Genomic DNA, 15,093 nt, shown 5'->3' with positions numbered 1-15,093 from the left:
ACAACCAGTTAACTATAAATAACGCCAGTAGATTGATCATCATCGTCACGTTGTAAACCCAGGAATGCAAATTGTACATGTGTAGTGAATTGTATATATCTAATATATAAAATGATCAATCTACTTGCGTTATTTATAGTGTGTACATCGTTATGTAACCTATTTTTGCGATGTACTTTCGATTTCACATCGCAAAATTTTATTACCGAATATACTGAAAATATGAATATTTTTCAAGTAATGTAATATACAAGTCGTGATATTTTTATCAATATAAACTAATAATTGTAAGAAAATACGGTATTTTAGAACTTTTCTTTTTTTGTCATTCGTGGATGACAGTCCCTTTAAGATATCTGTTGTAACAAAAACTAAGAAATTCAACTTACATCCATTTATTATAGAATTTTAAAATTCACAAGATATAATTCACTTTAAAGTAGAAAACTAATAAACTCTAACCAACTCCACTTTAATCTAAAAATATAATAAGTGTCATATCCCACTGATTCATGTCTGAGACCTTATTAATAAATGTTTCACATCTTTAATTAAGACAAAAAAGCATCAGATGCTTGACCCTTTCCAACTCATAAGCAAACAAGATGCGTTTGTGAAACACAATGTCCCCCTATATGACGTTTGACCTTGAAGGATGACCTTGACCTTGACCCTTCACCACTCAAAATGTGCAGCTCCATGAGATACACATGCATTTCAAATATAAAATTGCTAGCTTCAATATTGCAGAAGTGACATTAAATGAGCAATTTTGACCCATATATTTGACCTTGAAGGATTACCTTGACCTTGACCTTTCACCACTCCAAATGTGCAGCTCTATGAGATACACATGCATGCCAAATATCAAGTTGCTATCTTCAATATTGCAAAAGTATTCATAAAATAAGCGATTTGGGCCACATATATTTGACCTCTGACCTTGAAGAATGACCTTGACCTTTCACCACTCAAAATGTGCAGCTCCATGAGATACACATGCATGCTAAATATCAAGTTGCTATCTTCAATATTTCAAAAGTACTCATAAAATGAGCGATTTTGGCCACATATATTTGACCTCTGACCTTGAAGGATGACATTGACCTTGACCTTTCACCACTCAAAATGTGCAGCTCCATGAGATACACATGCATGCCAAATATCAAGTTGCTATCTTGAATATTGAAATACTGCAAAAGTGTACATTAAATAAGCGATTTTGACCCATATATTTGACCTTTGACCTTGAAGGATGACCTTGACCTTGAGCTTTCACCACTCAAAATGTGCAGCTCCATGAGATACATATGCATGCCAAATATCAAGTTGCTATCTTCAATATTGCAAAAGTTATTGCAAATGTTAAAGTTGGCGCAAACAGACAAACAGACCAACCAACCAACAGACCGGGCAAAAACAATATGTCTCCCACTACTATAGTGGGGGACATAATAAACAAGAGCACCGCCTTGCGGGTGCAGACCGCTCATCTATTTTCTTTTTAAAGGTGAAGGGACTCTCATTTTCAATCACAAAGGAGGGAGGGGTGGAGTGAAGAGCGGTGCATTGTGGGGGGGAGTGGACATTTATTACATTTTCTTCCAAAATGCGAAAAAAAGGGAAAAAAAATCGGGGGGGGGGGGGGGGGGGAGTGGGGGGGGGTGGGGGAGGGGATTCTTGGGTGCGATGGTTGGACGGTATTTCAAACATAAAATAATAAAAATAAATATTTGTGTTTTTTAACCGTTTCATAAAAAAAAAAATGGGGGGGGGGGGGGTGAGGTGGGGGGGGTATAGTGTGAGGGTGTGGTGGTAATTTGTGAGATGATCTTAAAAAAAAAAAAAAAAAAAAAATAGGGGGGGGGGGGATTCGGGTGGGGGAGGGGGGGTGGGGATTCTTGGGTGCGATGGTTGGACGGTATTTCAAACATAAAATAATCAAAATAAATAGTTTTGTTTTTTTACCGTTTAAAAAAAGAATTGGGGAGGGGGTGGGGTGGGGGGGGGGGGGGGTATAGTGTGAGGGTGTGGTGGTCATTTGTGAGATGATCTTAAAAAAAAAAAAAAAAAAAAAAAAAAAAATAGGGGGGGGGGGTTGGGGGGGGGGGGGTACTGGCGATGGTTTGGGTGGAGTCTATTGTGGTATGTCAGGTAAGAGTAGTTTTGTCAAAGTATCAATCAAATCTAATCATAAATAAAGAAGTTATGGCAATTTTAGAGAAATTTAATAATTTGACCTTGAGAGTCAAGGTCATTCAAAGGTCAAGGTAAAATTCAACTTGCCAGGTACAGTAACCTCATGATAGCATGAAAGTATTTGAAGTTTGAAAGCAATAGCCTTGATACTTAAGAAGTAAAGTGGATCGAAACACAAAATTTAACCATATATTCAAAGTTACTAAGTCAAAAAAGGGCCATAATTCCGTAAAAATGACATCCAGAGTTATGCAACTTGTCCTTTTACTGTACCCTTATGATAGTTTGCGAGTGTTCCAAGTATGATAGCAATATCTATGATACTTTAGGGGTAAAGTGGACCAAAACACAAAACTTAACCAAACTTTCAATTTTCTAAGTATAAAGGGCCCATAATTCCGTCCAAATGCCAGTCAGAGTTACATAACTTTGCCTGCACAGTCCCCTTACGGTAGTTAGTAAGTGTTGCAAGTATGAAAGCAATAGCTTTGATACTTAAGGAATAAAATGGACCTTAACACAAAACTTAACCAAAATTTTCAATTTTCTAAGTATAAAAAGGGCACATAATTCTGTCAAAATGCACGCCAGAGTTATCTAACTTTGCGTGCCCAGTCCCCTCATGATAGTAAGTAAGTGTACCAAGTTTGAATGCAATAGCATTGATACTTTCTGAAAAAAGTGGACCTAAACGCAAAACTTAACCAAAATTTTCAATTTTCTAAGTATAAAAAGGGCAAATAATTCAGTCAAAATGCACGCCAGAGTTATCTAACTTTGCCTGCCCAGTCCCCTCATGATAGTAAGTAAGTGTACCAAGTTTGAATGCAATAGCATTGATACTTTCTGAGAAAAGTGGACCTAAACGCAAAACTTAACCGGACGCCGACGCCGACGCCAAGGTGATGACAATAGCTCATAATTTTTTTTCAAAAAATAGATGAGCTAAAAATGGCTATGCGCAAACAGCATAAACCAGAACAGGCTGCGAGTAACTCAGTCTGTTCAGGTTTTATGCTGTTAACTGCTTATCAGTTTCTATCGGTTGGAAATAAAGCCTTTAAAATTTGAATCTAGTAAAAAAAGGTCTTAAATTAAATGTAACTTTCTGAGGGACTACAAATGTGTCAAAATAGGTATTCAAGCGGTAAATGTTTAAAGCATCAATAACCACGATAGTGGATGCTTTGGCAAAGGAAACATGAGCTTTGTCACAAATGTGACTTATCCCCTGCACTGTTTTGACAGCTAGGTTTAGATACGTATTTTAACGCATTTGTAGTCCCTTAGAAAGTTTAATTAAATTTAAGGCCTTTCGTACTACATCCAAGTTTTAAAGGCTTCATTTCAAACCCTTAGTTACTGATGAACTACAAACAGCATAAAACCTGAACAGACTGTGAGTAACTCATAGGCTGTTCTGGTTTTATGCTGGTTGCAAAAGCCATTTTCACTTTGCTTCTTAAGGGGCCAAGGGTTAAGGGCACAATACTCAGGCATGTGTGTCTCATTGGGTATGAACAATGTATCTTGCACGTCTAAACTTCATGAGGACGACATAGTCATTTTAAACTTCAATCTCTTATTGAACCGTTGAAGAAGACCTGACTGATTTACAAACCAGAAGAGTGACTCCAATATACCCCCTCCCTGTAAGGCAATAGCCATTGCAACAGCTTGTGACCTAGACCTACCTGTACAGGGGTACGACCTGCGCGGGGGGAGAGAGGGGCAGGCTTTATAAACCTGGTAACTTGCAACTTGGGCGGAGGTTTCTTAAGCTCTCGCTAAAAACATCATCAAGTTAGACACGTTACTACACCGTGAGCACACAAAGGGGGTTGGGAAATGACCATAGACTAGTTCTGACAAAACTGGGCTTAATGCATGTGCGTAAAGTGTTGTCCAACATTTGCCTGTGCAGGCAACACAGGCTGATCAGGGAGGACACTTTCTATTTTTTTTGTATTTTTCATTTTTAAGAAGTCTCTACTTAGAAGAAAACTAGTTAAGACAGAACAGACTGCACAGGCTAATCTGGGCAGATACTTTACATGCAAACATTTAGCGCAGTTTTCCCCAAAACCAGGCTCTCATGGAATGAGCTGGTGTAAAGTGGCACTTGAAATAAGATTCTTTTTTTCAAAATTTCTTGATTACAAACAGTATCTACATTGCATAAATGACTTTAAGTAAGCATGATTGAAATCACTGTTTAAAAAAAAGCAACACTACTTAAACATGACAGATGTATGTTGTTCACTTGAAAAGTTAAGTCTACGTGTCAGAATTAAAATTGTTTTGTGAACCCAATAAATGTAAACAATATAAGTATTGTTTTGAGTAAATCAGTGTTTTAACATTGATAAATTGTTAGACATGATATAAATAAGACCATTGAAATAACAATTAAGTACCAGTTTAAACACAAACTCAATCCACTGTACTGTGAATTCAGACACCATTCTAGGACATAAATAAATTTAATCTGCCCAACCCCAGACATTTATTTAATTAAGCTAGACGGTAAACATCACGTGTGTCTGCAAGCAAGAACAAGAACTTGGTGTGTTTTTTTATTAGAAGGACATTATCATTATGAGATTACCCCAAATAAATAATACCTTTGAATGTCAAATAACATAATATTTTCAAAATCATATTAAAGTAACTGAATTCACAGTACAAAATTTTGTGACAGCCTAACAATAACTATTTCTATTACACAAGTGATAAGAATGTTAATGTTGATAATTAAAACAAATTACCAAATCAAAAAATATCATCAATAAATAACAACAAGACCTTTCAATATCATATAACAAATGCCCCTTAAAAGCTGAAGATGAAAAATAGCAATAACTCTGGCAATAATGACCAAATATAACATTCTTAAATAATATATGACACCCTTTTTGTGGGCTTAAAAACACATTTATCAATGCAAATTTTAAAGTACTTTTACAAACAAAGGCAGTTGAACGTTTCCACTTCTCAAAACAAATTTTTTGTTGTATTACCATTTTGTCATTTTAATAAATGGCAAACCATTTAAAATGATTTTTTTTTTTTTTTTTTTTTTAATGCCAAAATACAACCCCCAGCGGCACACCATAAGCAGCTACAAACAACATGCATGCGATCTGTTGTTTACTTCCTAGTTTCCAAAGCAACAAAAAAGTAACAGCAACAAATTTATGCAACAACATCTGCTGATATAAATGAACACAGGCTACACAAACTACCATGTTAGCATTAATTAAGTAATTTCATAACCAAAATCAGGAAAAAGCAATTCAACTCAGTTAAATAAAATACAATCAAGTGATCATTAACAACACGCTTAATAAAACAGTCATCTAAATAGTTTCAATAAAAATTGCTTTTTTTCTCACATTTTCAACAGTTTTTGTATGTTGATTAATTGTATAACATATCCTTATACAATTTTCCAGATTTAAAATAATTTCTGTTTTGGATATTATTTCACACCAGTTTCAAAAGCGATTGTCCACGTAAAAGGTATTTTCACTTATTGAAGAAATATTACAGGCATAACTTTACTTAAATTTAGCTTTAAAATCTAAAGTTTTAGACTTAATGAGTCTAGATTTAAAGTGAGAAAAGAAACATTATAACAATATTACATTGCACTTTAAGTGTTAACACTGACAATATATTAGTGGAACTTCAAACATCAGACTCCATATCAGGCCTCATGACTTGAATATTCTTGCGCTCAATCTTAGTCTTATTCTTAAATATATCACCATCAGAAATCAAATCTTAAATGCCAAGAGCATTCTTATTGGTCAATATAAAAGCTCAATTGCTACGAGGATTCTCAGTGGTCAAACTTAAAGTTCAAATGCTAAGAGAGTTTTTATTGGTCAAAATCATAGCTCATAAGTTAAAATATTTCTGATAAGTCAAACTCAAACGTTACAAGAATTCTCATAGGTCAATATTTTCAGTAAAGACTAAGAAAGATAAAAGAATTTCATAGTCAAGGGGCCTGGTTCCTTACCGCCCGTGGAGATGTCAGGCTGACCTGGGGTGAGTCAGCAGAGTGCTGTACTGCATTCTGGGATGGATGGGAGTGGTCAGACAATGGTTGATGTGCACTGTCTGGCAGGTGGTCACCATCATCAGAGAAATCACTGTCTGAGAATTCCTGGGAACGCTCACGCTGAGAAAACAGGGAAACGTATAGACTTGAAACTTGAAACTTGCTAATTTGATGAAACGCCTATTTATATAATTATATTCAATGGCGTTGTACAAAACATATATATGTACATAATATTTATAAAAAATAAGAGGTATTGATAATATTATGCAGCATTAATTAAAGGATTAATTATCTAAATATGTGTGATATAAATAATAATGCTGTAAGAAACTTAAGCAATAAAACAATACCGGCTAAACTATTAAAACACAGTAAAAGTAAAATATTATGTAATAAATTGATATAACTAGGGTTAAGACAATAATTATAATGATTTTATGAGCAAATATTTGGCAACATAAAGACACTGTTTTTCATTAACTAAAAGGATACGTAAAAGGATATTTCTGCACTTGAGCTGCATGCACACATATCATTATTGTTGAAAATAACACAATTATTGTAAACATGATATTAAGGAATTTGACATCAAACTAAACTGTTTAAAGTCAGAAAGTCAATATTAATAACAAAGAAACCTTATATAATATCATTGTGTATCACATTACGGCATTTTTTCCGACATTACAGTGAAAATGTTATAAACAGCAAAACGCCCATACCATTCTTCATGTATTTCCACTTTTGCAAAGACATCACCAAGTTCAATAACTTTTCCGATGAAAGAGGAAAATTCTCATGCCTATTTTTTGCTGATAAAAGATAGACATTTCAACTCAAACTTGGTTCTAAAGTGATTGAATGAAACATTTTGCTACAGTTTTTTTAAATACAAACCAGAAAAAACAAGAGTTCCGCGGTCGGAGATGACCGCATTGAAGCCGGATTTTTGATTTAAATGACAGGAAAGTACCTTTCGTGTTTTTGTCAATGCAATACTTAAATTACTGAAATATTGTTCAAAGGTCAAAATGAAATGTAAGTACTTTTCAAGGCATGAGCAAACCTTGTGTTATGTTTTGAATGCATGCATATACATGAACAACAATAACATTTAAGGTCACAAATATGAACTTGAATTGACAATTAGGAAAGTTTGATCTCAATTTTTTTATTAGCAAATTAGTAACATATTGTTTGAAGTTTCCATCAATTTCATTATCAAATGTAAGAAAATAAACTTAGATGAAATAATACTATTTATTGTTTTGCTTTCACATACCTACACAGAAATCCAGACAGCCTTATGATCACTCCAAAAGGTTTCTATCACACCAGTTCTAGCAGATAGATTGGACACATAAATATGACCTTCAAATGAATGACCTTGAAATGACCAGTGGTCATCTAAGTGTGCTTGCAAACCTTTACGTCAAGTTTGAGATTCTAGGTCCAAGCATACCAAAGTTATAACAATTTTAACATTTTAACATTGAAGGTCACAGTGACCTTGACCTTCAAATGAATGACATTGAAATGAGCAGTGGTGATCTTCTAGTACTGGCCAACCTTTATGTCAAGTTTGAAGACTCTAGGTACAAGCATACCAAAGTTATAACATGGAATAAGAACTTTAACATTTTTACCTACCAAAGTTATAAGAACTTTAACATTTTTACATTCAAGGTCACAGTGACCTTGACCTTAGAATGAATGACCTTGAAATGACCAGTGGTCATCTAAGTGTGCTTGCAAACCTTCATGTCAAGTTTGAAGACTCTATGTCCAAGCATACCAAAGTTATAACAATTTTAACATTTTAACATTTAAGGTCACAGTGACCTTGACCTTCAAATGAATGACATTGAAATGACCAGTGGTCATCTTCTAGTACTGGCCAATCTTTATTTCAAGTTTGAAGACTCTAGGTACAAGCATACCAAAGTTATAACATGAAATAAGAACTTTAACATTTTTACATTCAAGGTCACAGTGACCTTGACCTTCAAATGAATGACCTTGAAATGTCCAGTGGTTACTTACTAGTTCTGGCCAACCTTCATGTCAAGTTTCAAGACTCTAGGTCCAAGCATACCAAAGTTATAACAACTTTAACATTTTTACATTCAAGGTCACAGTGACCTTGACCTTCAAATGAATGACCTTGAAATGTCCAGTGGTTACTTACTAGTTCTGGCCAACCTTCATGTCAAGTTTCAAGACTCTAGGTCCAAGCATACCAAAGTTATAACAACTTTAACATTTTTATATTGAAGGTCACAGTGACCTTCACCTTCAAATGAATGACCTTGAAATGACCAGTGGTCATCTGTTAATCCTGGCCAACCTTCATGTCAAGTTTGAAGACTCTAGGTCCAAGCATACCAAAGTTATACCATGAAATAAGAACTTTAACATTTTTACATTCAAGGTCACAGTGACCTTGACCTTCAAATGAATGACCTTGAAATGACCAGTGGTTACTAACTAGTTATGGCCAACCTTCATGTCAAGTTTCAAGACTCTAGGTCCAAGCATACCAAAGTTATAACAACTTTAACATTTTTTATATTGAAGGTCACAGTGACCTTGACCTTCAAATGAATGACCTTGAAATGACCAGTGGTCATCTGTTAATCCTGGCCAACCTTCATGTCAAGTTTGAAGACTCTAGGTCCAAGCATACCAAAGTTATACCATGAAATAAGAACTTTAACATTTTCGAGCACGCCGCCACCCCGCCCGCCCGCCCGACAACATCAATCTATAAGCCGAGATTTTTTCGAAAAAAATCCGGCTAAAAATTACATAAAAGGAATATATAAAAAGAAATTATTTATGTGTGGCTCCACAAAAAATGACGAAACCTCAATATCACATAGAGATCCCTCAACAAGTGAGCTGATACCCACTATTAACTGAAAAGTTCAAAGAGCTGATTAAGGCCCTGTGAGCTAATAAGCACTGAGAGCTGAGAAGTCCAATAAGTGGATAATCCCCTGCTTATAGGCCCAGTGAGCTAATAATCCAAGTGAGCTACTTATCTCAGTGAACTAGTTATCCACGTGAGCTAGTTATCCCAGTGAGCTAGTAATCCCAGTGATCTAGTAATCCCAGTGAGTTAGTAATCCCAGGTAGCAAGTTATCCATGTGAGCTAGTTATCCCAGTGAGCTAGTAATCCCAGTGATCTACTTATCCCGGTGAGCTAGTTATCCCAGTGAACTGGTGTTTCCAGTGAGCTAGTTATCCCAGTGAGCGAGTACTCCAAGTGAGCTAGTTATCCCAGTGAGCTAGTAATCATACTGAGCTGGTGATTCCAGTGAGCTTGTTATCCCAGTGAGCTAGAAATCCCAGTGAGCTAGTTATCCCAAGAGCTGATGAACCAGTGAGCATGTGATCCCAGTGAGCAGGTGATCCCAGTGAGCTGGTAATCCCAGTGAGCTAGTTATCTTAGTGATTTGATGAACCAGTGAGCAGGAGATCCCAGTGAGCTAGTTATCCCAGTGAGATGGTAATCCATGTGAGCTTGTAATACCAGTGCACTGAAAAACCCTGTCAGCTGAATAGCCCATCTGGCTGCCTCCTCACCTCCAGTTCTTCTTGTGCCTCTCTTTCGAGCTGCCTCTGCCTTCTTTCCTCCTCTTCGTCCCACTGCCTCTGCCTCTCTTCTTCCTCCTCCAACTCTCGCAGCTTCTCGGCCTCCTTTGCCTTAAAACAACATAATCTGCCACTGTTGTAGTATAACAACAACATTCACCGCAGTTGTATAAGAACAACATGAAAACATCCACCACTGTTGTATAACAACAAGAAACCGTCGGGGACGGGTGATGCTCTCTAAAGGTTTTTTTGTCACAATATTGCACTATATATTCAGATAAAAGGAAGCGTCTTGAGGGCAAAGAAGTTGGGGGGGACAATAACTTTTTTTATAGTAAATTTCAAAGGGCTATAACTCTGTGAAAAATCATCCGACCAGAACCCGCTGATAATATGCACATCTCCTCTTGGTAGTGAAGCTTCCCATAAAGTTTCATTGAATTCCGATCATTAGTTGCTGAGAAATAGCCCGGACAAGAATTGCACTATATGTGCAGTTTCAAAGGGCCATAACTCTGTGAAAAATCATCCGACCAAAACCCGCTGATAATATGCACATCTCCTCTTGGTAGTGAAGCTTCCCATAAAGTTTCATTGAATTCTGGTCATTAGTTGCTGAGAAATAGACCGGACAAAAATTGTGCACGGACGGACAGACAGACGCACACACGGACAGACGAAGCGGCGACTATATGCTCCCCCCAAAATAAATTTTGGGGGAGCATAACAACATATTCCACTGTTATATAATGACAACAACATCCACCACTAGTATATAACAACAACAACAACATCAATCATAATTGTATAACAACATCCACAACTGTTGTACAACTTCAACAACATGCACTGTTGTATAACAAAAGCAATAAGGACCAATTAAATGTTGGACAAATGAGTCTTCAGACTTAAAATCAACAAGCAAATTTGTTGAATTGATATCCCCCGCCGATATGCTTCTGGACACAAAAGTTTTCTAGAAGGATAGACAACGCCCCTTGACCTAAATGTGTGACCTTTACCTTAGTCCCTAGGATTATGGGTGTTGAATGTGAAGCACCCCCAGATGATTGAGAACAACTATGGCAAGTTTCATGGCTCTGGCTCATGTGTTAAAGGAGATAAAGCTTTAAGCCTATATTAAAAAGCATTTGTTCAAGATACAAAGGGCCATAACTCCGTTATTAAAAGATGGTGTACAATGCCATTTGGCATGCATCAGCCTCTTATCCATATATATACTCATACCAAGTTTCAATGAAATCCACCAAAGCACTTCCAAGATAAAGAGCCGGACGGCCGGACGGACGGAAGGACGGACAAGGCAAAAACAATAGCCCTCCGCCTATGGCGGGGGATAATGAGCCATTTCAAGATTTTGTTAGGAGCACTATACAGCAGTGACTGCACAAGGGTGTAAAATTAATTTTTAACAAAAGCTGAGTTTGTAAACCCGACAATACACAATTCACAATGGTTATCATACTATTTTTCTAACTATCATTATCTGTAAATTGTCAATTCATTCTTAAATACAAACAAAAAGATATGTAATTATTTTTATAACATGACCGACCCTTCAGGAGTGAAATAATGTAATGCTCAATTTTGTTTATTACACGGGTGTTATTACACTAGTTATATAACTGTGAATTGACGTCATTTTTGTGACAAAATGATGTCATTATTCCAGCGAATTTCTTCAGTTAAACTCTTTTACAATGTGAATAAACAGTGAAAAGAGCATAAAATAAAAATAAAATGTGTTGGTCATGTTATAAATATAATCTTAGGTTCGTGGTCATTTTGTATTGAATTTATTAAACTCATCATCTAAATAAAGATAAAAACTCGGCAAGCCTAGTTTTTATCTTTATTTAAATGACTCTTTTAATAAATTCAATACAAAACGACCACTCATGCTAAATCCTATATGTTTACTCCCAACCCACCAATACTATCAAAATCGCCCCCAAAAAACAATGTGCAACTTTCCTCCTACACACCTGTCTGTGTTCTCTCTCCCACCTACATACCTGTCTGTGTTCTCTCTCCCACCTACACACCTGTCTGTGTTCTCTCTCCCACCTACACACCTGTCTGTGTTCTCTCTCCCATCTACACACCTGTCTGTGTTCTCTCTCCCACCTACACACCTGTCTGTGTTCTTTCTCCCACTCGCTCATGGATTCCTCATCACTGACTGTGCTGGTGGTGTGGTCTCGGGCAGTCCGTGGGGTGGTAGGCTCCACTGCCGGAGAGTCCATGCCAGGCCTGGGAGGGTCCATGCCTAGAGGCGGGGTGTCAGCTACCTCACCAACTACAGGGGAGTACGCCCCAGGGTAGCCTGGAACTCCCACAACAAGATGGCCACCATAGTCTTCGTCTGATATGTCCTCATCCTGAAAATACGCCATTCAAACTAGTGTTTGTTTTGGTCAAATTTTTGACGAAATTTGGCTCCTTTCATAATCTCAAAAATTACATCTGTTTCCAAAATGTCTGACTTAAATTCCAAATTGAAGGTTTAAAAAATAACAAATTAATAAATTTCAACATTTAGCTCTTTTTTCTATCCAGCTCTATTTATTATCTTGTAAAAAATTTAATTCTTAACTTTTAAGTATTTTTTAGCATTTAAAACCACAAAACCAACTTCTGAATAGTAGGCAACACAATTTTTCCTATCCTAAGGGCCCTGGACCCATTCCAAAATGATGAAAAAAACAACAACCTCCAAACACTGCTTTGTTACAAGTTAAATGACCTGAGTATTCAGAAAACAAAAATTTCTACCAAATTTAAAGCAACACTTAAATATATAAACTGTCGAAGCTTTTTGAAGGTTTCAAAAATACTTTAAAAGAAAGATTTTTGTTCAGTCTGTCAACTTTTTTTTGTCTAGCAAATAACAAACTGTTACAAGACTTGATGTCTTACATGTACATATTTTTGTAGCTCTTGGAAATTATGGACTTAATGGCGTTGGGTAACAAATATTTCATATTATCTATCGAGCACTTTGTATACATTTCCACTTTGTTAGGTCTTATCTTTGATAATATTGAATAAGTTCAATGTTAAGTTAAAATGAAAGAAACACAAAAAATGAGCTGCATTCTGAAAATAAACAGGCTAAACGCATGTGCGTAGTGTTGTCCCAGATAAGCATTTGAAATATTCACGGATGACACTTTCTGCCTGTCTAGAATTTGTTGTTCAAAGAAGGTTCCTTCTAAAGAGAAATCCAGTCTAGGATTAAGTGTCTTCCTGATTAGCCTGTGCCGAATGAGGCTAAATAAACAAGAAAGAAACACAAGATATATTAGGAAAACAAACAAGATTACCTCAGAGTCCCAGTCTTCATCGTCATCTGCAGGTTCAGTCTGCTTAGTTTCCTTGACAACCACAGTCTCCTTAGCAACCACAGTCCTCTGAGCAGATGTCGACCCAGTCGAAGTGTCATGTGACCCAGGTCGAGGTGGGCTGTCAGAGGGGAGAGGGGAGGCAGTGGAAAATGAGGTCACAACTTCATGAATATGGTCATCTGCTGCCTTTTGCTTGTGGTCTTCATAGTCTTCATCATCATCAAAATCATCTTCATCTTCAATCTCATCCTATGATGGGAAAGCACAGTTATATACAAAAATAACACACACATTCAGTAGTTTAGTCTGAGTGCAATAACAAGGTTTCCTTTTTACTTCAAATGTTCATTGATTATTTTATTTACTTACAAGATACAATTTTCATACGGAAACGACATATGTCAATAGTGTGAAAATGTCCCCACATTCCATGTTTGTCTCAAAACTTCACAAAGGTCAAAAACATGCTCTTTTAGGCCAACTTTCTACTTTTGACCTTTGAGAATGACCTTGACCTTTGTATTAATGAGACGAATGATACAAACCATACTCCATCTCCTCAATGTGGCCATTTGTGGTAAATTAACACTAAATTGCGTGATCAATGACCAAGTTAGTCTGGACATGATGTTTTAGAGCAAAATATGACCATTGAATACTAAATGTGACTTTGACCTTTGAGGTATTACTAAAAACGTGCCGTCCACCCATGGTGGTAATTAATAGTAAGTTGGTTCTAAAGAGCATTATGAATAAACAAGTTACAGTACGGAGAGGCTGCTTAATGGCCAAATTTCACCTCTGAACTCCGAGACCTTGACCTTTGAGGTAGCTGGACGAGTGTTACATGAGACACAAAGTGTTATGATGCTTTGCATTTGTGTCAACTTATTGTAATATCAATCAACATATTGCAGAGTTATGGCAGAGATAGGAATTTAGAGACAAACAAGGGACACAGTGTACAGTGTGACTGCTATACACCATATTCATTGAAGGGGGGCATATTTTTTTTATTTTGTTCTAATTCGTAAAACTTAAATATGTTATAAATATAAAAGTGATTTTGATTTCATTTTCTAAGTACTCAGTGATAAACTATTACATTAATGCTGGTCATGACAAACAAAGAAAAGTGTATGACAAATACATTGCAACTGACTTGTTTTTTATGGACTTTGGATGAACCATCTCGTGGAGTGTAACCGTCATCAGTGGAATCCCATTGGCTGGACTGAAATTGGTATTGAATAACTGGGAATAACAATCTAACCAACACAATCTTATAGAGATACTATTCACAAACAAATCCCAGGGCAGGTATAAGAGCCATGCTTAAACTGTGCTTAATGCATGAAAGTATCCACACTTTCCACTTAAATGGAATTGTTCATTTAAAGAAAGTCTATTCTCATGAAAATCCAGTCTGAGCAAAATGAGTCGTCCCTGAATAGCCTCTGCAACTGTACAGGCTCGTCTTGGACAATACTTCAAGCAAATGTATAATGCAAGGTTTCCTAGAGTGCAGCTCATATTTGTGCCCATAAATTAATGGTGCCAACATTGGACACCATTTCCCCAAATACACTTCAACACCGTTATTTCGAAGTCGTCGGGACCGTTAAAAAACTTCGGATTAACGATAATTCGAAATAAACATTTGACAGAAGACTTCTTTGATTCCTTAAAAATAAAACGTTGTGGAATTCGCATGGTTCGGTTACACGCTTACTTAAAAACGTAAACTAGTCAGATAGCAATATATTTCTACTCGTAACAAACGGGGGAATAAAACGATTCTTTTTCTTGTTTTTTATTTTTTTCTAATTACAGAACATATAAAATAAAACGAA

At 36.4% G+C, this 15,093-nt stretch overlaps 1 protein-coding gene across 1 annotated transcript in view; it reads right to left on the bottom strand.

Moving 5' to 3' along the window:
- LOC127863356 (ankyrin repeat domain-containing protein 26-like) overlaps positions 1–15,093 on the bottom strand; it is a 120,771-nt gene that overhangs the window by 35,558 nt on the left and 70,120 nt on the right. The window contains exons 18-23 of the mRNA XM_052402868.1: positions 14,403–14,474; positions 13,220–13,489; positions 12,029–12,274; positions 9,861–9,980; positions 6,227–6,388; positions 3,894–3,986 (exon numbers count right to left, since the gene is read on the bottom strand). Of these exons, the coding sequence (XP_052258828.1) occupies positions 3,894–3,986; positions 6,227–6,388; positions 9,861–9,980; positions 12,029–12,274; positions 13,220–13,489; positions 14,403–14,474 (963 nt within the window). The remainder of the gene's footprint in view (positions 1–3,893; positions 3,987–6,226; positions 6,389–9,860; positions 9,981–12,028; positions 12,275–13,219; positions 13,490–14,402; positions 14,475–15,093) is intronic.

This window comes from Dreissena polymorpha, chromosome 1 (genome assembly GCF_020536995.1).
Source record: "Dreissena polymorpha isolate Duluth1 chromosome 1, UMN_Dpol_1.0, whole genome shotgun sequence".
Classification (NCBI taxonomy): Eukaryota; Metazoa; Mollusca; class Bivalvia; order Myida; family Dreissenidae; genus Dreissena; species Dreissena polymorpha.
This window is presented reverse-complemented; position numbering and strand designations above follow the sequence as displayed.